The sequence below is a fragment of the Astatotilapia calliptera genome, chromosome 4 (genome assembly GCF_964374335.1).
Source record: "Astatotilapia calliptera chromosome 4, fAstCal68.1, whole genome shotgun sequence".
Lineage (NCBI taxonomy): Eukaryota > Metazoa > Chordata > Actinopteri > Cichliformes > Cichlidae > Astatotilapia > Astatotilapia calliptera.
In genome coordinates, this window is record NC_137425.1 from 8292799 (window position 1) to 8315235 (window position 22437).

At 39.0% G+C, this 22437-nt stretch overlaps 1 protein-coding gene across 2 annotated transcripts; it reads left to right on the top strand.

The window, feature by feature from the left end:
- Window positions 1-155: 155 nt before the first annotated feature.
- On the top strand, window positions 156-22113 carry hsd17b1 (hydroxysteroid (17-beta) dehydrogenase 1). Of its 2 annotated transcripts, none has more exons than XM_080300776.1 (6): window positions 156-293; window positions 19979-20140; window positions 20225-20404; window positions 20553-20646; window positions 20765-20948; window positions 21391-22113. In XM_080300776.1, exons 2-6 carry the CDS (start codon window positions 19990-19992, stop codon window positions 21541-21543), a joined length of 762 nt encoding a protein of 253 aa, XP_080156902.1. In that variant the 5' UTR covers window positions 156-293; window positions 19979-19989; the 3' UTR covers window positions 21544-22113. The 2 variants fall into 2 exon arrangements, with proteins under 2 accessions (XP_080156902.1, XP_026019446.2); XM_026163661.2 differs by lacking the exon at window positions 156-293 and adding an exon at window positions 19190-19712.
- Window positions 22114-22437: the final 324 nt, after the last annotated feature.

Consider the following 22437-nt stretch of genomic DNA (forward strand, 5'->3'; position numbering starts at 1 on the left):
TAATTATTAAATAAAAAAGGTCAGTTAGAGGCTACAGAAGCTGTTCGAAACCACCGGTATGTAATCCAGCTTAAGTGCGTCCCAAACATAAAGGTGATGTCTGCAGCAGCGCGACACAGTCAGTGGGGTTTTAGTGCTACTATGCATTCCTGACAGCAAAGTCCTCATCAGAGCCCAGCCCCCTGCGCTGACGCTAAGCAGCAGAGGCCAATGAATTTGCAGAGCAGGACTTCTCAAGGTGCAAGCCAGCTGGTTGGCATGCGGTAGTGAGTGACCCGATCTTAACACGGCAGGTACGTATAAATAGACACTTATAGCATTAGTTTTGCTTTGATTGGTATAAGTATAACTTTAGCTGATAACAATCACTCGGTTAAACGGTAGCCTGTTGTAAAATACACGAGTATAAGGAAAAATAAACATATAAACAGAAACCTATTTTATATCCCCACATAAGGCCATTTAGATGAGTCTGTCAATCGTAGGATACCATACCAGCTTTAGACTTAAAATAAAGGTAAACTCTAAAAGAAAGATAAGCGTCCAAGTACACAAGGGCAAATTAATAAGACATAAACCTAGGTGTTTACAAACCACTTACTTCTATTAAAACTTCCAAAACGGACTCCCAGAGCAAACAATAGGTACAACAAGCCAAATAGTTTAAAACTACAAACATACAAAAAAACTCTCACGCTCAAAAATATTTAAAGTATGCTTGATATCGTTGGTATTTGTTTTCCCGATACTTGCTCTGGGCTTGGCTGTGGAACAGGTGAGATTGACTGTTGTCACATTTAAGCTCAGTCATGAACATGATGCTACCCTGAGGGTTTGAGAGCCTTCCGCATTCTCCCCCCCCCCCCCCGTTGTCTGGTCATTGAACCTTTATGTCATCCAACAAGAATTCAAAGCATCTCATTAGATAACACATCAGGTCATGTGGCACAACCGAAAGTTGGAAAGTCCACTAATTTTAATGTGCGTGCATCCTGCAAGTTTTCCATATATAGCTTTTAAAGGTCAAGGTCTATGCCAATCATAAGTAAACAAAACGGCGCACAGATAAAAAAAACAAAAAACAACCAACTTCTCCATCTGATACTAGTAGAACTAGTAGTGGATTTTGTGTTTCTGGTCTCAGTTTCTACTACGTGAAATAAAAGCATGATATCAAACACTGTGAGGTGTTTGCTTTTATCAAAGCGATTGGTGTTCTTTCCAGTAGATGGTAAGACTTCATAACCATGGGAGTTTGATGGTACCATTACTTATACAATCAATTAATATTTTGGTTATTATTTTAGATTTTAGATATGCAAATATAGGACCTACGTATTAAAAAAGCTATTGATAAAATAAATGATGAAAGCAATTTTGTCAGTGCTTTGTCCTCTCTAAAAGTCCTTGAAAGACTCCTACCAGCCTACATTTCTAATGTTTCAGTGAAGAAATTAATAGCTGCTCTGCCTTGAGGGAATATCAGCGACAGAGTTAAAAAAAAAAATGACAGTATGAACGTTTTTCTGTACTGGTTTTATGGCCTGTGGCTGATTACTTTTCCAGTGGTGGGTCACATGCCCTACATAGCTCTTATCTAGCACACAGAGCAGGATTTGTCCAATCTTACCATACCAAAGCTAATTTTGTTTCCACAAACAGAAACTGATGTAAAAGACACCTATTGAAAGACCACATTCCTCAGGCTCTGCCGAGTCATTAGTGTGTAGCGACAGGGTTACATAACATGTTATGCCTCCTCAAATTGTTACCTTAACTCTAAGTGGACCTACTGAAGTCTTGACCCCCCTTTAACCCCACCTTCTGTGCCAGGCTTCCCATTAAAGCCAGGGTCAAAGTTCAGAGGAACCACGTTAGCGAAGGAGCTTTACTCGGCCCCAGAGACCTAATGAAAACACATACCAGCAAATTAGACTGCCAGCCTTCAGTTTGACAAACATAAATATGAGAAGTTCAACCATGACCTGGGAAACGCAAAAAACCCCTCTCAGAGCCACTGTAACAAATAGGCCCAGTCAGGACTTGATAGGGCACAAGGGTATGTGATCATGTTCCAGTCTTTCCCCTGAGTTCGTATTCTCTCTGGTGGTGGTGGTGGGGCATTCACTGCCATTCATTTCTTAAAATCACAGTAGCGCCGACACAATACAAGCATTCATTTACAAGTTCCACACTTATGGGGCAATAGTGTTATGATTCGTTTCATCTGCTAGATGTACATTAGATACTCAATTTTAGCTCTGCTTTTAGTCTCGGCCAACTTTTGATCTGCTTCTTTAGCGGATATGTGCTCAATTATGTTCAATAGCAAGTAACTGAGTGCACTTATTGTCCATTTTGTTCTGATCGGGGAGTCAAATTTGGCTTTTGGAACTTTTCTGGTTATTAATGATGCTTTGAGATTGGCAAGAGTTGCATGCTAGATAGCTTAACTCTGAGCTGCAGCATGCTAGCTCTGTAAAGTTGAGGTGAGCTGCCGATTCAGTGACACACTCTCTGACCAACTTAACTTGTCATTTTAAAAATGCACTTTTATATAAATCCCAGGTGGCAGTCATCCTCAAACAGGGATGTGATAGCAGAAGTTGTGATTCTTACAGGAGCTCCTGGACACCCAGAGAAATAAAAGGATGTTTACAAAGATGTGAACATTTAAGAATCGGGGTAAGCTTTATTTATGCCTTCATTAGGTAAATGTGTTAGAGAGACAGACTGTCTTTTGTCAGAATTTTCAAAGATGTCCTTTGTCTCCTCTTTTTGTTGCCTATGGCATCGTTTAAAGGGGGATTCTCATTACATAAATGCTTTTCACCAGTGACTCAGCGACACAATGCTATTGAATATTTTCTGCTGCTCCCTTATGAGACCGCTCGGAGGGCAGTACAGTTATATAAAGATCTCATACTCTGATAAGATCCCAGACTTTTCCTTTCTGTTTGAATGACCACAATAACCTGTTTCCACCCTTAGCTTGTAATGCAGAGATGACTTGAGTGAGGAATGCCGTGACGTGGCAGAGGGAAATGTCTGACTGATGCATTATCCCTGTTTTTGGTTTTGTCATAGAGCTCTCAATCATGCACCGTTTGCTGACTATTTGATTTCCTTTCTTTGCTTATTTGCCTTCACTTGTGAATGAAAAAAAGTCTGATGGCTGATGATAACCTCTTTCCTAGAACAAGCAGTTCATGAGAATCAAACTTTCGTAGGAAATTAGCTTTCTTAACAAGAACTAACGGAGTATATGTGGGCTGCAAAATGTCAAATCCATAGATAAAAACTGCTTATTGCCTAAATTCTCTGTTTATGGTTCTTAGTTCTAACCCATTGTTTATGCAGAGAGAGGTTTCCATATAATGAATGGCTTCAGAATCAGGCGGGTAATCTCGCCCCAGTCTATAGGCGTTCCCTGTCTTCTTTGGTTACTTATGCAGGGCTTCACTATGTATCGGATCAGTTGTGCAATTTGTCCTTAGCGAGCAACTTGTGTTTTGTCCCAGGAGTTTAATAGCAGGCATCACTTTGCTTGGGTAGAGAGCTAATCACTAGCAGGGTGAGGGCAGGCTAGCAGCAGTCCCATTTAACACATGACATCATACTTTTATTAACTTTTTCATTTGTACAGTAGCGTGATGGTGTTGATCATAGATCACAGTTTGGTGCGATCTTCCATCTCTTCGCAGTGAGCTCAGTGTGAACGGAACAGCAAAGGTCTCACACTTCATAAAACTAAATAGTCCAAAACCGCTGCATGATTTAGTTGCTTAACGCGTTACCCACTGTGGTTAATATAAAATGCAAACATCTCCTCACAGGGATGAATCGGTGGTTTCCCAGACGCTGGTGCTGGAAGTCAATCACCTCAGGACTGCAGGATGACGTGCACAGTTGACGTTCGAGCGGTATTAAAAGATAGGTTCTTAATCCTTTTGGCAACTGAGAAAAACACTGAAGGGGGATAAAAATAAGGCATCGGGATAGGATCAAGAGCTCATTGCGGTGGTTGTAGTCGAAGTTCAACACTAAGAAAACAGGCCTGTAGGAGAAATAGTGTGTGGCCTTATCAAAAACTACTCAGTTATCGTGTTACTCTATAATGATAGATTACTGTAGGCAGACGTAGGTTAGTTGGCTGTTTGCTCCTTGTTGTAAAGCCGATAAGTTCTTTTTTTTAACAAACAAATAATTCCTTAATGTTATGTTAAGTTGAACAGGCAGTCCCTTGGGTGCTGCAAATAAGCAGAGTTGTTGCAAACCATATACACAGTATATTATTCTGGTGTATCATAATTCTAAATTATCTTGTTTGGCAGCAAAATAAACAATTTCCCAGTCTCGTTCCCTCCAGGACCAAAGGTTTTAAACCTCTAAGACTTACGCTTACTGCTTCTTTAGGTACACCTCTTCAACAGTTCAATAATGCAGCATGGCAGCAACTTAATGCATTTAGACATGGTCAAGACAACCTTCAAACTGGGCACAACAAAATGGGGAAAAAGGGGATTTAGATGACTTTGAATGCGGCATGGTTGTTGGTACCAAATGAGCTGCTCTAATTGTTTCAGAAACTGCTTAAAAACTGGTATTTTTCTGCACGGCCATCTCTAGGGTTTACAGAGAGTGGTGTGGAAGAGAGAAAGCATCCAGCAAGTGGCACTTCTTTGGGCAGTAAAGTCTTGTTGATGCTAGCGGTCAAAGGAGAACGACCAGAATGCTTTCAGTTGACAGGAAGACAACATTAAGTCCAACAACATCTTGTTATGACCAAAATATCCAGAAGAGCATATCTGAACAGGCAACATGTGAATTCTTAAAGTGGCTGTGCTACAGCAGCAGACGAACAGCAGAAAACTAAGGCTACAGCTTACATGTGCTCACCAAAATTGGACAACAGAAAATTAAAAACCATTGTTGGTATGTCTCAATTTCTGCTGCGACATCTTTTGATTTGTCCTGCGACACTTGGATGGTTGGGTAAGAATTTGGCATAAACAACACAAATGCATGCATCAATCCTGCAATGTATCTGCGGGTATTGTAATGCTGTAAAGAATATTTTGTTATGCCTCATTTACACCGTGACTATTGTTGTTGACCATGTCCATCCCTTCATGTTCACTGTGTCCATCTTCTGATGGAGGATAATGTGCAATGTCACAAAGCTCAAATAGCCTCTAACTGATTTCTGGAGCATGAGAATGAGTTCACTGTACTCAAATGCCCTCCACAGTCACCAGATTTCAATCCAATAGAGTACCTTTTTGGATGTGGTGGAATGGGAGATTTGTATAAATTTGCAGCAGCTGCATGATGTCATTACACCAATATGGTTGAAGAATTAAGGCAGTTCTAAAAGCAAAAGGTCATCTAACCTGGTACTAGGAAGGTGTAACTAATGAAGGGACCAGGAATATATATATGTCTCATGCAGTGCATGCATGAGACATATATTTAATTGTTATTTAATAAGCAAAAAGCACCATATACTGTGAATCTTACTACAAATAACACACAAATATTTAAAATCATTTTTATGTCTGTTTCTTTCATATTTCTGGATTTTAGCAGAGCTTCATATACTAAATCCCTCTTTCCATGCTTGGATGCATATTTTGCTCTTCAGTGTTGCAGTTAGCAACAAGGGTAAAGTGCATTTAGCAAACTTCCTACTCTCAAACAAACTTATTCATTCAATGAACTCAGATTTTTTAGAAGGGGCAACACATATGGGTTCTAGCTTTAGCACATCTCTCCTGACCAGAAGAGGGAAAAACTGACACGATGTTAAGGCACGAGGGTAGAGCTGGTGTTTAAATTGTAGATCCAAAGATTGCAGTGGAAAACTTGAGTGTGAAATGCATCTTTTATCCCCACAAATATGCAGTTGGCTCTTTGCAGACTGGTTGTGGCAACTGATTTGTTTTCTTTGAAAGCGTGCTCTGCTCTGTGTGGGTTTCTGCAAAACAGCAGTACAGGAAGAGCAGGCAGAGACACAGACAAGATGAAAGCTGTTCTCAGGTATGAAGATGAAAATCTCTTGCCACATCTGCTAAAGGATTGCAACTATAGCTGTGCACAGTCTACTGTTCACACGTAAAGACAGTGATTGTGGCAAACAGTTGATTTTCTTATGCAGGCAGATGAATTAAAAAAGACCTGTATGTGATGGTCAGACAAAATCAAAAATCATTGCTGTATTCACAGTAGTGGCTTTTTTTCTCCCTCTCAAAAAGTATAGAATAGATGCAACCTAAACCCCCATGAAAATTGCTGCAAGCAGTTTAACAATGCCAGTCTAGTTTGGTCAAAATAGCTACATACAGATTTAGATATTACACCACCCTAAGGCTATTGGGGTGTGGGCGTTAACAGATGCTGCCAGAGTTAACCATAGGTAGCAACACAGCACAGACAGACCAACTTAGAAACTGAAAATGCTTTCTCAGCTGTTGCTTCTTTCTCTGGTCTCGATCATCCCCCCTCGCTGCCACATCATTGTCTCATTAATCTAAAAACAGGGACATAAATCCTGTCAAAGCTCAATTTACTGAACCTTCTTTTTCCAAACACCACTTCCTTTGTTTGATAAAGGATTAAACATAACTTTAGAGAATTCAATATTAAACATCTTCATGGACCAGATAAAATATTAGTCATCAAAGCTCTGCAGCCATGGTCATCCATCAGAAGCCTATCTGAGTGGGTTCTAAGCAAAACAAATAGCTGTTTTCTCAGTTGGGACTTCATGACATTAAAAAAAAATAACAGTCACAGTCTGACAAACGTGATTTCCGAGCAATGGAAGATAAAAATGGTGTCGGAAATTTGGTTTGATTTGAGAACGATAAAACTAGAAGGAGGTTATGAGAACTATAGGTGACATAAATGTCAGAATCTGAGTAGAAGAAGATGCCGATAGAAGACACAGCAAACCAAGGAAACATGGAAGCAAAATGTCAGAATGTCTGACTTAGGAGAGAAATGGAAAAATGTATTTTATCTGGCAACTGAGCATAGGAGGAGAGGGTGGCGGTGGTAGTTTGTGGTCTGGGATATTAAAAAATGAGGGTAGTGCTCGTCAAACGTGCAGAGACATCAGTAAAGAAAAACAGAATCTAAAAGAGAAAATAAGCACAGAAAAAGTGTCTTTTAAATCCATAAACCTCTAAACTACAAATTCTAAATAAGCACTTGGATGTTTTTGTAGACAGAAAATTGTCTATAAGGGAATCAGCAACTAACTTTTGTTGACGTTTGTCTGTTTCTGCAAACTCATGCAGAGGGAATTTCCTGACATGTTTGTAGTGCATTTGTTTCATGTAAAGAAATATTTCCCAGCCTAGAAGATACACAAAGACAACTGATGAGAAATATACGGCAGATCAGAGCTATTTTATTTTGTACCTAAATCTGCTGCCCTGTCAGTGTAGCCACAGTCTACAAACTGCTGCTCACACAGCTCAGTGACTCCCGTGACAGCAGGTAGTTGTGACCATATGTCATCCGAGCCAAGGGAGGGGTCAAAGGTCAGCTTAGTGTTAGTGATTACCTGGTGAAGCGTGCCAGCTCTCTGTGTTTGTTTGCATATCCATGGTGACAGCCCAACAATCTCCTTCCTTAAAAGCTCACGCACGCACACTTCCCGACAGCATCGCCACAGCCCTGTTCGTCACCTGAAGAGGTGATGAGGTCAGCCAGTAAATAACATTCAGTGTAAAACTATATGGGGACTTGCCAAACTCTGCTCAAATCTAATAAGCACCCTTTTTGCTTTCTTGTCCGTGGAAAATGTGTGTGGGAGGAGAAAAATGCTTTGAACCTCAGCTAAGTAAATCTTTAAAGAGGTTAGCCTCTTGGCCTTACATCCATCCCACCACAATGCCATTGGGGAGAGAGTTTGTGGTTTTAGTTTATGGGAATACTTTATCTTTAAAAGGTGAAACATAAGCAAAAATGATGACAGACACCATAAAATAGTCAAAAAACTTTAAGGGTGAAGGTATGCTTATACATATTACTGATTTGTTCGCTCTTGCATACGTGTTTCCATATGTACATATGTATTTTGTTTGTTTATTTTTATCACATGACCTAGAAACCAGTATTTTATGCTGCCTCGTTGTGTCTTGCGTGATGAACACGATAAGGGAATCAAAGGTCAGACGATATTTAATCTTTGTTTTCTGCAAATGCCACGCATGCCACTTTTATAACTATCGATTACAGCCATAGTAGTATCAAGGGAAGCATCATATCTCTGACTCGGGGATACAAAATAACTGAAGTAGGATCCTGAATTCTCCACTAGTTTCTTGGCAATTGCTTTGGGTTAACAAATAGTCTCTCCATATTAATATAGAGTGTATATTGTACTTAGATTTTGTTTTACTACCAGCCTCAATCTTTACCTGAGGTACACTAAGGGATATTTTGCCATTTTGCCATTTTGCCATTTTGTCTTTCTGTATAAAAGTCAGATAAGACAGTGGACCTAAAAGCAGTAAGCACAGTAACAAAAATGTCAAACAATAATTGCAATCAGCCCATCTTCCGTCTCATAGTTTTGGTCATGCTACTTTTTTATGAACAATTGTGCTAAAAATGTTTCTGAAGGACTTTGATAAAAACAAAAGCCACTGGGCCATTAAAGTCAAAAGGATTTATAGCTGTAAGGAAAAGGATAAGAACATTTTTCCTAAAGTTAAAGTACCAAATGGAAAATTGACTGTTAGATTGGGATTTTTCTTCTCTGTGTGTTTGGCATCATGGTAAGTACAGAAGAAGCATAAGTGAACCATCAAAATGAATCTAATGAATCTATATCTACATATAGAGCACATTTCATGGACAACAGGTCATGTGATTTTTAGCTCTATATGGGTCTGGCAATCTCACAAGAGATACTCAAGTCTTCTATGGAAAAGAGTTGGCATTTATAATAAGCAAAACACACAAAAAATACATTGGATTCATGCAACAAAAATGCCGGTGCTTCTTCATATAAACTGTGCTGCAGGAACCTGATCCACAGCTCATAAATCTATTTTTTCACTTTCTGCCAAGTCTCAGATGGACTAAATCAAGATGAAGAGGGTTTGGACCACTTCCTCCTTTTCTACGAAGATCATTCATCTCTTTTTGTTGTAGCGAGCTACTGTTTCCTGTGTTTTGTTCTCATTCATACGACCAAAACTTTTTCAGTTTTGCTGAATTCACAATTTGGCTCAAGAACCTTGTAGACTTGAGAATCCAGCTGCATAATTTAATATTCTGTTCGCACTATCTTTCTTTGGCTTTTTTACTTCTACAAGACCTCCCAGCGAGGCATGTACTCTAAAGTGCATGTACGCTGTGAATGTTTCCATCGGCCATCAGCTTAGCACTTAAGGACCCCACAACTATGACTTACAGCTCATGTCGACAGCCAGATATTTATGTGTCTCCTCTGGCCTTTGTGTTCTTTATTTACCACCTCAGCTTTAGTTGACCACGTAACAAATCAGACAAGAAGTCGGTCACTAATGAATGAAACGTTTCCCAAAATAAGTAACGATCTAATTTTCCACAGGAAGGAATAGGGTTTGTGTGCCGTTTCACTAAAGTGCTCAGGTGAAGCTCTAGTTTTACAATCCTGTGAAGGATTAGAAGTGAAATATTTAACTGACTGAAACTGGCAAAAGAAAATGTAAAACGAATGGCCCTCCTAACAATATGCACAGAGTTGGAGAGTGTCCAGTGGTCTACAGCTCCTTCCTCAGACTGAATAGGAACATAAAGCATTCTGCCAGAGAGTCAGACTGATTTAACCACCCTCGAGCCAACGTCTGTGGCCATACTGAGGGCGTGCCCTTACATTGATGGAACACCCACCCATGACAATCCCTCTTCTAATTCAAAACCACTGAAACCCCACAGATGAAGACAGGGATTAGTGCCATCTGTTGGGTTTTAACATAACCTTGCTAATTAATTCTAGTGATTTAAGCACAGTATATATGTTGTGTTAGTGATCTCTCCACCTGTTTCTTCTATTCCAGAAATTTCATGTTTTTATTGCACGCCTTCTTATCTTCATTCACAACTTAGGATTTGTTATAGACAGCGACTCTTGTGTTATTAGAAACTGAATTGCTCTTTTGTCGCTCCTCCTCCTCATCTACTGAGCGAAACGTCTGTCAGAGAAGACACCATTGTCACTTTGAGGTTTTTTTTTTGGCTCTGTGCTGACATTCGCCTCGCTGGCCATAACTCTGAGCTCAGTGAGCATTTTTCTCACACCCCCTGGGGGACAGGAAACAACTCAGTCTGTGACTGCAGCTTTCGAATATTTGTGTCACATGAACGTTGCGATAGCAATATGGAGGGTCGATAAGAATGCAGAACCCATGTGCTGGATTTTAAGGAATCTCTGCTGACGCAAAGCCATGGTCAAGCTAAAACTTGACTGAAACTAGAAGCACAATACATCAGCACTGAAGACAGATGAGTTATTTGAAAACAAAAACTCTATTTTATTTGTTTACTGTAAAAACAAGCTCACGGTTTCTTTGCTTTTTTTGCAGTTACATAAGAAGTCTTTTTAATATATCATGTTGTATTTAAAACAATAACCATTTAAATGAGGAGTGTGAACCTGTGAAAGATTATTTGCCTTAGGTTGCACGAAGAAATTTAAGGTTTCAAACAATACATGAAAAACATGACATTCTCAAATCAGACAAGAGACAAGAGCTTTTCGGTCCATTTAGTGTCATTTTCACCTTTGTCCAAAGCGGAAGATTAATGAGGAGAACAACATGTCTGCTACTGTTTGTGAACCAAAGCACTGATCAAAGACTGCGGAGACAGACTAGTCATATGATCTGGCTAAGCCTTGAGAGTCAGACAGCCAAGATAGTCATGAATTGAACTAATTCAAAGCTCACATGGATAAGGCCCAGAGGTGTATTTACTCTTTGCTTTGATCAACTTTATCTCTTCTGAATCTCGAGCTGAAATGATTCGAATAATTTTTTCTAAAAAGTGCAAGAACATCCTGATACAATCAGATAAGTATCAAAGATTCTGTCATTCCAACATCAGTTTGTTGACCAATAAAATACATGACTCATAATACAGTACATACAGCATATACATGGACTCGCTGGCCACTTTGTTTGGTGTGACCCTTCTCAACTGCTTGCTGGGACAAGTATCTAATCAGCTAATCACACTCCAGCAACTCAATACACTTACGCACATAGAAATGGTCAAGATGCTGTTGAGGTTCTAAACAATCACAAGAATGGGGGAAAAAAGGTTATTTAATGGACTTTGAACTGCTAATGGTATCTGGGGAAAAACACAAGCGAAAGATAAAAATAAGATACCAGGATAGGCTTAAGAGCTCAATGTGCTGACAAACCAACATTCTGCTGATCTACTGGTATTTCCCTACAGAGCCATCCTTGGGTTTGCAGAGAATAGCCCGAAAAGAGAAAGTACCCAGTGATTACCTGCTCTCTGGGTGAAATACCCTGCTCAAGTCAGAAACAATGGCAGGAATGTTTCGAGCTGATAGGAAGATGACGTTAACTCAAATAACTACTCGTTGCAACCAAGGTATGAAGAAGAGCATCTTTGAATGCACAGCATGCAAAACCTTAAAGCACATGGGATAGCAACGAACGCCTCGGTGCTACTCCTAAGAGCTAAAAACTCGCTGCTTCTAGCAGGATTGTGCACCATGTTGCAAAACTCACATCATCTCAATCTGGCAATTTCCAGCATGGATATACAGCCAGCAAATCCACAGCAACTGCATTATAGCACTATGTCAATGTGGACCAATGTTTCCATCACCTTGTTGAATCTATGCCATGAGAAAGTAGAACAGGCAAAAAGGGATCCAGCTTGATATTAGCAAGGTGTACCTATCAAAGTGACCAGCGACTGTACATGCAAACTGATGTATCCTTGGGTTAAAAATATATAATGAGGTCCTATATAATCAATTTCATATATTTATAAGTCACAAGGACCATTTAATTCCAGGAACTGGGTACGTTTACATAATGATGGTACTTTACTGTAGAAATTATAGTCACTCTGTTGTGATTGAAGTTCTTTTATACAGAAGGAATGAAAGGAACCTCTCAAGTCAGGAAACACAGGTGTTAACCAAGCCGTTTACTGTAAGTATGCAAGGGTGTGAAGGACGCGATCACCACCCATGTTTTCAGACACTTTAATCCTGTTACCATCCTTAAATGAGCAGTAAATATAGAAAGAATGTGAAAGGGAGTTCATAGTGTTCCACACAATAGAAACTGGAAGCTGGGACTTTACTGAGCACAGTATAGCTCATTATTATGCCCTTATTAGGTTGTGGCATTCCAAACATGCCCACGATGAAAGAATGCCATGCGTGTCAGTTAAAACCCACTTTGTTAGGTGTGGTAAGTCGTGAAAAACAAACACCTCATACACCGTAAGCAACAAAGTTTAATATCTTTGGGCTTCTCTCCTCTATCTTCTATATTATCTGCTGCTTCCATAGAAGTCGTCTTTCCAAACCTAAATTATAGGCCAGAAATTCTTATGTAATAATTACTAAGTAAGATAGACTGTCAGCAAAAATATTTGTCCCAGATATAATTGAGTGATCTGCTCATGTTAGATGAGTTTTACAGTTCTCAGAGGATCATGCAGCACAGCACGTTTCCCAGAGCTTTTTTTGACCTTTGGTCTCTCCTCACATTAACTACAAGACATATTCAACCGCTGTCTACAACAAGGGTGTGTGAAAAATTCACCAGCATGTCACAGTGACCCCTTGTATCACTGTCAAATTGTACCTCAGCCTTTGACTCCAGCTAAACTAATTTTTCAATCATGGATAAAATATTAGGAGGAGTAGAAAAGATTAACATTAGTAATAATATTAGTTTCCACTGACATGACATAATAGAGAGTTATGTGTGATAGGCACGTAGCACCATTTACAGTAAGCACAAACATACTTTAGGGACTTGGCTCCTGGTCATTTATGAGGAGGAAATGATGCTGAAGAGGTGATAAGACCCAGATGTTCTTTGGGAATGTTTTCTAAATGCATCCTTCGCTCAGGCAAAAAATAACAAACACGTCTAATCAACTCGGTTTCTTTGACATACAAACATTCATTTAGGGAGGTTTTTTTGGTCATAAAAGGCACAATATTATTCTTCAGATTCCTATTTTTAGTCCAAGGTTTGGATTTTAATGTTAATTACAGTCTTTTGTTTGACAAGACATCAGATTCTTCTCAGTTTTTAGGCTAAGTCCAGGGTTCACAAGGAGCAGCCCACAGGTATGTGATGATGTTATACAGTAATTTCAGCTCTTCTCAACAAATACACGTTAAATAAAGCAACACTACTGGGTAAAAAAATAGTACACTGGCACTCAGACGTCAAAACTTTGAGGAACAATAGACCAGATTAAAAAAGAAAGTTCTAAATGCATATAACAGAACATGCATATTAGCATTAAAAAAATATTTATACACATGATTATTTGTAGGGTTTGTGAGGTACTTCTTTTGTGCATAAACTGATTTATTTTATATATAAAACTAACTTTTATAACATTAAAAAAAATATCCTGACAAGGATGAAGCAAATTATGAGAGGAGGCAAAACAGGAAGTGAACAGAAAAAAAATAGTTGCATATAGAAAAACAAATTTCACCCTTATACTCTAAGCAACTGGGATTCTGTGAGTCATTTGGGAATGGATTAATCTGTTTTCATTGGAGGGCATGACTATCTCTGATTCACTGAATCCTTTTCTCAAATATGGCATAAACAAACCAGGCAAGGACCACACCAAAAAAGAGAACCATGGCGACAAGAAAAACACTAAACCAGAATTGGTATGTTAAAAATGAGGTTAGACAGCATTTCTCCCTATTCTCTTAATAACAAGAAGTAGTTTGCATGCAAGGGACAGAGAGAATGTGACAAAGGGTGGTGAGAAAACACGATCATTTAAATATGTTAATTAGAAAAAGAATAGATAACGTTCTCACGCTGATAGTTAAGAGGTTTGCATGCCACAGGTGCATGAAATTTGGCTCCCGGGAACTGAAAGCCTACAAAAAAATATTATATAACCTTGGCGTGTCCTGGGGAGTGTTATTATAATTCTTAGCACAACAGTTATTGTCTCCATGCCAAAGTTTTACTAGAGCTTACGTAAAACGTTAACGGTTGTCGCTCAGAAAAGGACCCCCTTTACACGCAAACAGACACTAAAACAAACTTTGCGATTAAACTTCAATAAAAAAATCTAAAGACTGCCCATCTTGACAGCTGAGAACTATGTGAACTGTGCATTTGAGAGTTAGGGGAAGTGGGTTTGTTAAGCATTTGCACACAGACAGGAAAGGGCTTCGGAAAAAGAAAGGCAGAGTGTGAGTGCAAAATGCAAAAACACATTTGCAGTTTCAGAGAAAAGGAGTGTACTGTGATAGTTGTGTGCATGTCTATCTCTGCGAATGAGCTGTTACTTGTTAACACAATGCATTATGCAATGCCTGCATTCCTGGTTACAGTGTTTCTAAGCTAACTGTAAACAAAGTGCGTCCAGGTAACCAGGTGTGGGGTGGGTGTGCTCCTGATTTCATCAGTGCGTGTGGGAAGGGTGATAACAATGCTAATAGAGAAGCATTATTTAGAAATGATTCAGACAAAAAAAAAAAGTGAATCACTCAAAGAAATTAGAAGAAAGAGGAAGTGCAGACTGAAGGAAAAAGGAAGCATCTGTGCCAAGTGAGAGTGGTAGTATTACTCTCTGCTTGCCTTACTGCTGCAAACTCTTTTTGCACAGTATCAGAGATACACCTGCATACCTGAGTCACTTACATGCCTTGACACACCAGACATCACTTTATATCACCACATCACAGAGAAACACTGATGCATGGACTGCTTGCTGTTTCTCACCAGCTGCACCTGGAACAAAGACACCGCAAGCTGAACAAGAATTTAAAACTCTGAAATATCTGCTGCAGGGCATTCTCACTATATCCACCAAATATTTATGAAATGATTCATTTCTAAGGCTTTAGTCTGATGTTTGATGAGCTCCACTAAGCTGGATATGGAGTTTCTCTTAAAAACTCTTTTTTGATCAAAATCTACATTTTGATGGTCCATATTTTCTTGTGTATGTTATCTAAAGAGTTCGATCTCACAACAGAGAAAGCTTTTGATACTAAGTCAGATAGATTTGTGTCTGTCGACCAAACAATTTTTTTTATGATGGTGCAGCTGCAGGAGGCACAGCGTACATGCTAACACTGTGCTGTTTTGACATTTTGCTCAAGATGCGACTAAGATATCAGTCCACTGCCAGGTCTAGTCCCAAGACAGACTCCAGTGCTTAAAGGCCCAGAAGAGAACAGGATGTCCTCAATGTCATGACGGAAAAGAATGTCTAGAAAAGTTAATCCAAGGCAAGAAGACATTTCCCATGACACAATGCTTGACATTTCCTGGACTGCAGAGGTTTTGTACACAAATGGGTCCCGTGGAATGCCAAACCGGCAGGTCAAGCAATGGCCATCTGGGTTACGGCTGACGTAGAGCCTTGTGTCAAGCACGGTACTTTAAAAAAATAACCCTGAAAGATCTCTGATATCAAAATATCTGAGAAAAATAAAAAACGTGTATAAAATATAATGTCCTCCCATGCAACTTATACATGACCTTTGCTTTAATGGCCTTCACCCGAAATACTGACGTCTATATTTGTTTCCTCGACTCACAGCAAGCACACTGAATTATGAAAGTACAGCTTGTTTGCGAGTAATGCTTTAAGATTGTTTGGATTTCTTAAGAATAAAACTTTTACAACAGTATACATTTTTAAAGGATAGTAAATAATGAGCTTTTGTGTTAAAATCGTTTACCTTCTGTACATCAGAAAATACAAAAATGTGTTGATTCAGCCTCAGTACATGTGAGCTCAAAACCCTTCATACTTTCCACTTATCCTCTCCTGTTTCACTTATGATGATTTTACCAGGACCGAGTAAGCCCCACTGCTTCTACAGTATGTTACCATGTGAAGAACTGTGAAAAACTGATCTTTACAGAAGTAAACCTGCCATGAGCTCCAAGGTTGTCAGAACGAAACAATTTGCAAAAGCCACATCTCTCAACAGTTGGCAGTTTTTAAGCAGGCATGCGATATAAAGACTCGGTTTGGGTTTTATCTTCCTGGATGAATTCTCAGAACGGGGAATACATTTGATCTCTCGCTTGGGTCCGAGTTGTGCAGTAGGTTTCACAGGACAGGGGATACCTTCTATTTTTTTCCTGTAACATATGAGTAAATAAAGCCAACTGCAACAGACAGAAGCCCAGAATGACTCCCACACACAGACAGTTTACTTATTTTTGTAGTTTACACGTGCACATTTTATTGAGTGAAATAAAAGCTTTCAGGTGGCTGGACGGGAATTAAAGTTCAAATCAAATCAAAACAAAGTCACATTATCTACTGGCATGTAGACAACACGAGACACACCAATCAAATTATACCATTTGTGTGGCATTTCTGTCTTCAAAGGAACAGCATCCGTTTTATTATCTGCATCAACTGTGCAAAGACTTTTTAGTGACTGCAGTTTTTATTAGACGACATGACACAGAAAACCCTGACCTATATAAGAATCAGAGTCACAGCAGGTTTGCATGTCCTTAAAACCTACAGAGAAGCAAACAAAAAAAGAAATGTAATAATTTTAGAGCGCCTTAATATCATCAATGAATATTTACCAAGTATCAGCTTCGAGACAACTTCATAAGACTTTTGTCTTACTGTTGTTTTGGAGAACTATTGTGATAACATTATCTCATAGAAAGGCATGACAGATAAGGAAGCTCTGATATACCTGCGTAGAAATGGTTTTTTGTTGTACTACACGTATACAAAGAGGAAAAAGTGTCGAGAACGCTACTTAGTTTACTTTAAACGCCCCCAGTGAAGCCTCATTTAACCTTGTTATCAGGTATAGCGTGACATTTAAGTTTCACCACAACCACCACTACACGTCTTCAGCTCTTTCACTTCTGCTCATTACTCTCACATGGGATATCCTGTTGAGCCCATCTGGTTCTGAAGCCGCTCACTGCTGTTGAAACCCTGCTGGGTCTACATCACATGGGTCTGTTTTGGAACAGCAAAGTTCAATGTGACTCTCAGTCCACCGCAGGGGGAGCACATGAACAGACAGACAGGAGCAAGCTGGCATGCTTTTCCCCCCTTAAGTACTATATACAGTAGCTCTTTCACTATTTGCCCTGTGATCTCAGTGCAGAAGGCCAGCCTTATCTACTTAGCACTTTAATTCTTATTCTTATTTTTATTTTCATGTCTATTTAAGCGTAATTTTTGACAGTATGTTTGCACTGAAGCACCGCAGCAATTTCCTAATGTTGTAAACCTGCTCAACATTTGGCAATAAAACCCTTTCTGATTCTGATTCTGATTCTGCAACCTCAACGGCAAACTCTCCATCAAGCACTTTACTTGTCTCCGAAAAATGCCACAAAGACACAGCTCTGTATGTGTGATATCCTTGTTTTTTTTCATCAGCAGCTGTGAGATCTGCAGAAGTCTGTTTAATTTGAGTGCTGGGAGCTGGTCCTGCTTAACAGGCATTTTAAAGGCTTTTCCAGGCCAGCGTGCACCTCCACTAGACCTTGTCTTGATAATTATTGGGCCAAAGGGAGCCTGCAGGCCATGTGGAGCAGGAACCTCCCATGGGAGATAGCCTAAAGACACCTAATGGAGGACGTGCAGCCTGTGCATTTCGGATTAAAGGAGACAGAAAAAGATGCATGCATAATCAGTTTTCATTTTCCAGCGGCATTTGCGCATAGCAGCCACAGAAAGTCCCATGCTTCTCATCACCTTTTATTCAACAACTATAACAACGTACATATGAACATATGTGCATACGGCATGAATAAAACATACAGCAAAATAAAACCTGTTAAATTTCTGAGGTCAACCAGTACAAGAGTTTGAACAATGCTTGGGAGTTTAAGATATTTGAAAGAGGTTCAAGGCCTGCTGTTATCTGTCCCACAGACTCTGGGACAGCAGCCAAGCTGATGCCATCTCAAGGAGAGGAACGCAACAAAATGGCAGGAAATTCCTACTTGGTTTGGTCCCATCAACATAAGAAATTCTTTTTAAATCCGCCTGCTGAAATGTTCCATAGAGATGCAAGTTATTTTGACTTACCAGAAACACTCAGCTGTAAAAGAATGCAAATGTTATGATAACAGCACAGGGAGAGATTAAAGAAATAGTAGAATAGAATACACTGTATGATTCTTAATAACAATCTTTTGCTGGTTCTGAATAGAAAGAAAATTTACGTTAATTTTATTGTAAATTCTGACCGTTCACGATCGCTAAATGGTTGCTAAATTTTTATTATTTCTTATCTATACTTTCTTGGGAGCCTATTTAAAACTCACTCCTATGCAAATATTAACTTAATTTAATCATCATCATTAAGAACTTGCACGATAAAACACCTGAACAGAATCCTTGTTGAAATTGAAATATACGTACGTCCTCGTTTATTTCCTCCCAGCATTAAAAACCCATTTAGTTTGCAGTTTTTATTTTGGAAATGCTTCTTTTCCAAACACGTGTGATCAAAGGTGACAAGACTGAGGATTACGTTAGACTGGTTTTACACCTTTGCATGAAAACACTCAATTTTTTCCCTTGTGCTTGAATTTAACTCAGCTTCTAATTATAGAAGCTCATCCTTAAATTTGCGAACAGTACAAAAGAAAACTAATCTCTCTCAAAGGGTCATTTAATACCATTTTTAGAGAGTTTTTTTATCAGCTGGTGTAGCATATGGAGCACAGAATACGTAGACCTTCACCCAATACAAATCTGTAAACAGGATGTGAGTCAACGACCTTATGAGAACAGCACTTAATGAACAAAACTTAAACTTGATGACTTGATGTCCTAAAATAAAATCCATTGTTCCCTTTCTCACTATTGTGAGATGTTTCTTTTCCTCGATCAAGCCCCCAGAGGTCAGTGTGGCTTTAGTTGTGTGGTACAAGTCCAGTACAGGGTTTTGCTGCCACCTGGTGCTCATGTCATCGGTGCCAATTAAAAATGTAGCCAATGCACAGACACATTGTTAATATGTTAAAAAAACAATGTTGTTCTTTCTCTAAACTAATATTTTTCTGAAATGCACACACATTATATTTCCACAGCCAGCCTATATAAACGTGCATGCACTTATATTGCTGGAAAATTCATCAACCACTCAAAAACATGACAATCTGTTTCCCACGCATCTCAGGTGGAAGGAATGAAACTATATCAACAAGGACATGAGAAAAAAATAGAAGGACTCCAGCTGGCTGATAATGGGCAGATGTTTAGTCTTAAATGTCCTTGTGATAGCGTAAGATGTAAAAACAGTTTTAACATGCCTCCATTTTATTCCGTGGCTCATTTTGCAGTATCCTCCTCGCTTTGCTCCACCGGCTCTTTTAATGTAGGTGAGTTAGGCTCCATGGATAAAAAGGTGGTGCTTATCACAGGCTGCTCCTCGGGGATCGGTCTCAGCTTGGCTGTCCGGCTTGCCTCAGACCCAGACAAAACATTCAAAGGTAACCACAGCTGTGTATGTGTCAATCTTCTCTTTGAGAATATACATTACATTAAAGACTGGCTTTTAAGAACCAGTAAAACCACTAAGATGATGTACACTGTGCAATTTTATGTGACCTACACAAATAACTTAGCAGATGAATCTTCCATGTACATTGTTAATTAAATGTTGTGTGAAAACCATTTACCTCCTTGGGGGTCAACTCTGTAAATTCCTTTTTACATACACATTCAAACTCGTCATTAACTGAAGCTTTCTGTTCAGTGTATGCAACAATGAGAAACTTGTCTAAAAAGGAGCGTCTTTTGGAGAGCGTGAAAGGCCTGCACAGGGATACTTTGGACATACTCCAAATGGATGTGACCGATCGGCAGTCCATCCTGGATGCAAGAGATAGGATTGTGGAAAAACGCATAAACATTCTGGGTATGGACCCGTGCCAGTGTGTTCCGATTAGGATTGGAAAATGTGATTTGAGTGGGTTAATGTGCTTATCCTTGCTATTTGCAGTGTGTAATGCTGGTGTGGGTTTGATGGGGCCACTGGAGGTGCAGTCTTTGAACTCAATGAGGCACATCCTGGAGGTTAACCTCCTAGGTACCATCCAGACCATCCAGGCATTCCTGCCACAGATGAAGGCTCAGAGCCAGGGACGCATTCTGGTCACTGGCAGCACCGGAGGCCTTCATGGTGAGAAGTGCAGATGGTTGAGGAATGTCAACAATGTTCTGCATGTGCAGTTTTTGTAGTGATTTGATGGAAACCCTATAATTAGATCATGTTGATACTTGTTACCATGCATAGAATTTCCAAAATAAGCTTTTAGAGTTTCTTATAGGGCTCCCATTTAACGAGGTCTACTGTGCCAGTAAATTTGCAATAGAGGGAGCATGTGAGAGTTTGGCTATTCTCCTGAAACACTTCAACATTCAGTAAGTTTCATAAGTTGGCTGCATGTTGTCTCGTTAGTTCAAAGACTACTTGTGTGTATAAAATTAAGACGCAAATATGAATTAAGATACACCATTGTCCAAATGCTACATCCTACAGTGTGAGTCTCATTGAGTGTGGTCCAGTCAACACTGACTTCTTGGTCAACCTGAAGAAGACGGAGCTTGGGGATACGTCTCTCCAACAGGTTGACACCCAGACACAAAGGCTGTATGAAAAATACCTGCAGCATTGTAGATCTGTTTTCCAAAATGCTGCACAAGACACTGAGGATATTGTGAAGGTATGTTCCATGTTTACAGAAAATCATAACTTCATTAATTTCTATTTGAGGTTTTAAACAATGGCAACATTTAATTACATTTGCTTAATTTTATAGGGACAATGCATTTTAAGTATGACAATTGTTGTCCATAGTTGACCTTTTACATCCACAATACACAGCCTGAAATAACATATTATGTCTGCAGGCTGGCATGCAAAATAAGAAAGGAGTTAAGTAATATTAAATCATTTTAAAATACACTGAATCATTTTCTTTTTTCTGTTAAAATAAAATTAATACATCCCTCAACACTAATCATTCAGTGATTTAACCCAGACATTGATCATTTTAGAGCTCAAATAAATGAGTGAGCTTTCATGTGCTAACCACACACATATGTATAAAATTTATTTAAATCTCTAAATGTGTCTACTATTATGTGTTTGGTTTTTTCCTGAAGGTATTTCTAGATGCCATCCAGTCACCCAGCCCTGCCTTCAGATACTTCACCAGCACTACTGGGCCACCTGTAACCCAACTGAAGGTCACAGAACCAGATGACTCATACATCAGTGCTATGAGCAAAATCATTTTCTCACCTGAGGAGCAATAATTTTGTAACGACTGCATCACTTCGTGTGTAAATGTTGTTCCTGATTTACTTTATGTACACGGGTTAATGTTTTGCTCAAATACCCTTGACTCCTGAAACACAGTCTAGAGTAGAGTTCACAGGATTCACTCCATGTTCTATTTTTGTGTAAGGCCTAAACATAGTACTCCTTATCATAAGACAAAAATGTAAAAATAGACTCTGTTCTAGTTGGTGGAGACATTTTTGATAAGCATTATTCCTGATGCTTGAGCGATAGAGCAGTTTCTGCATTCCTCTAGTTCCACCCACACTAGCTTGCATATTTTTTACTTTGAGCTATCGTGCTTCAAATCACTGCATTCATTATAAAAGTCAAAACACTGCGTGCAGAATTTTCGTAGACAATTTTTGATTTGCTGTTTTAAGCACAAATGGTCATATAGGGGACTTCTGTATGAATGACAGACACTATATGTTTCTTTTCTATAGCTTGCTTGAATGCTTGCTTTAAATTTCCCATTCTGGCATAAATATGTAAAGAATATATCAATAAATGAAGTTTTTAAATACCTGAAATAACTTGAATAATTTGGCTTGTATACTTTTTGTGAATTTATCTACAGGTGCTATTGTGGCCCCTGCACAGTATCTCTGTCTGCAGTAAGGGAAAACTGCTATGACTATTTGATAATGCAGATAAAGTATCATAAAGCATATTTCATAAGTATTCATTGTTATGTAAGGGATTATGTGAAACAGTGAAATTGTGCAACAGTTTCCATTTATACAGCTAGTTCTATAATAATAATAATAATAAATTTTATTTATGAGCGCCTTTCAAGTCACCCAAGGACACTTTACAATAGGATAAAACAATTAGTAAAACAATGGCAGAATAAGAACAATAAAATA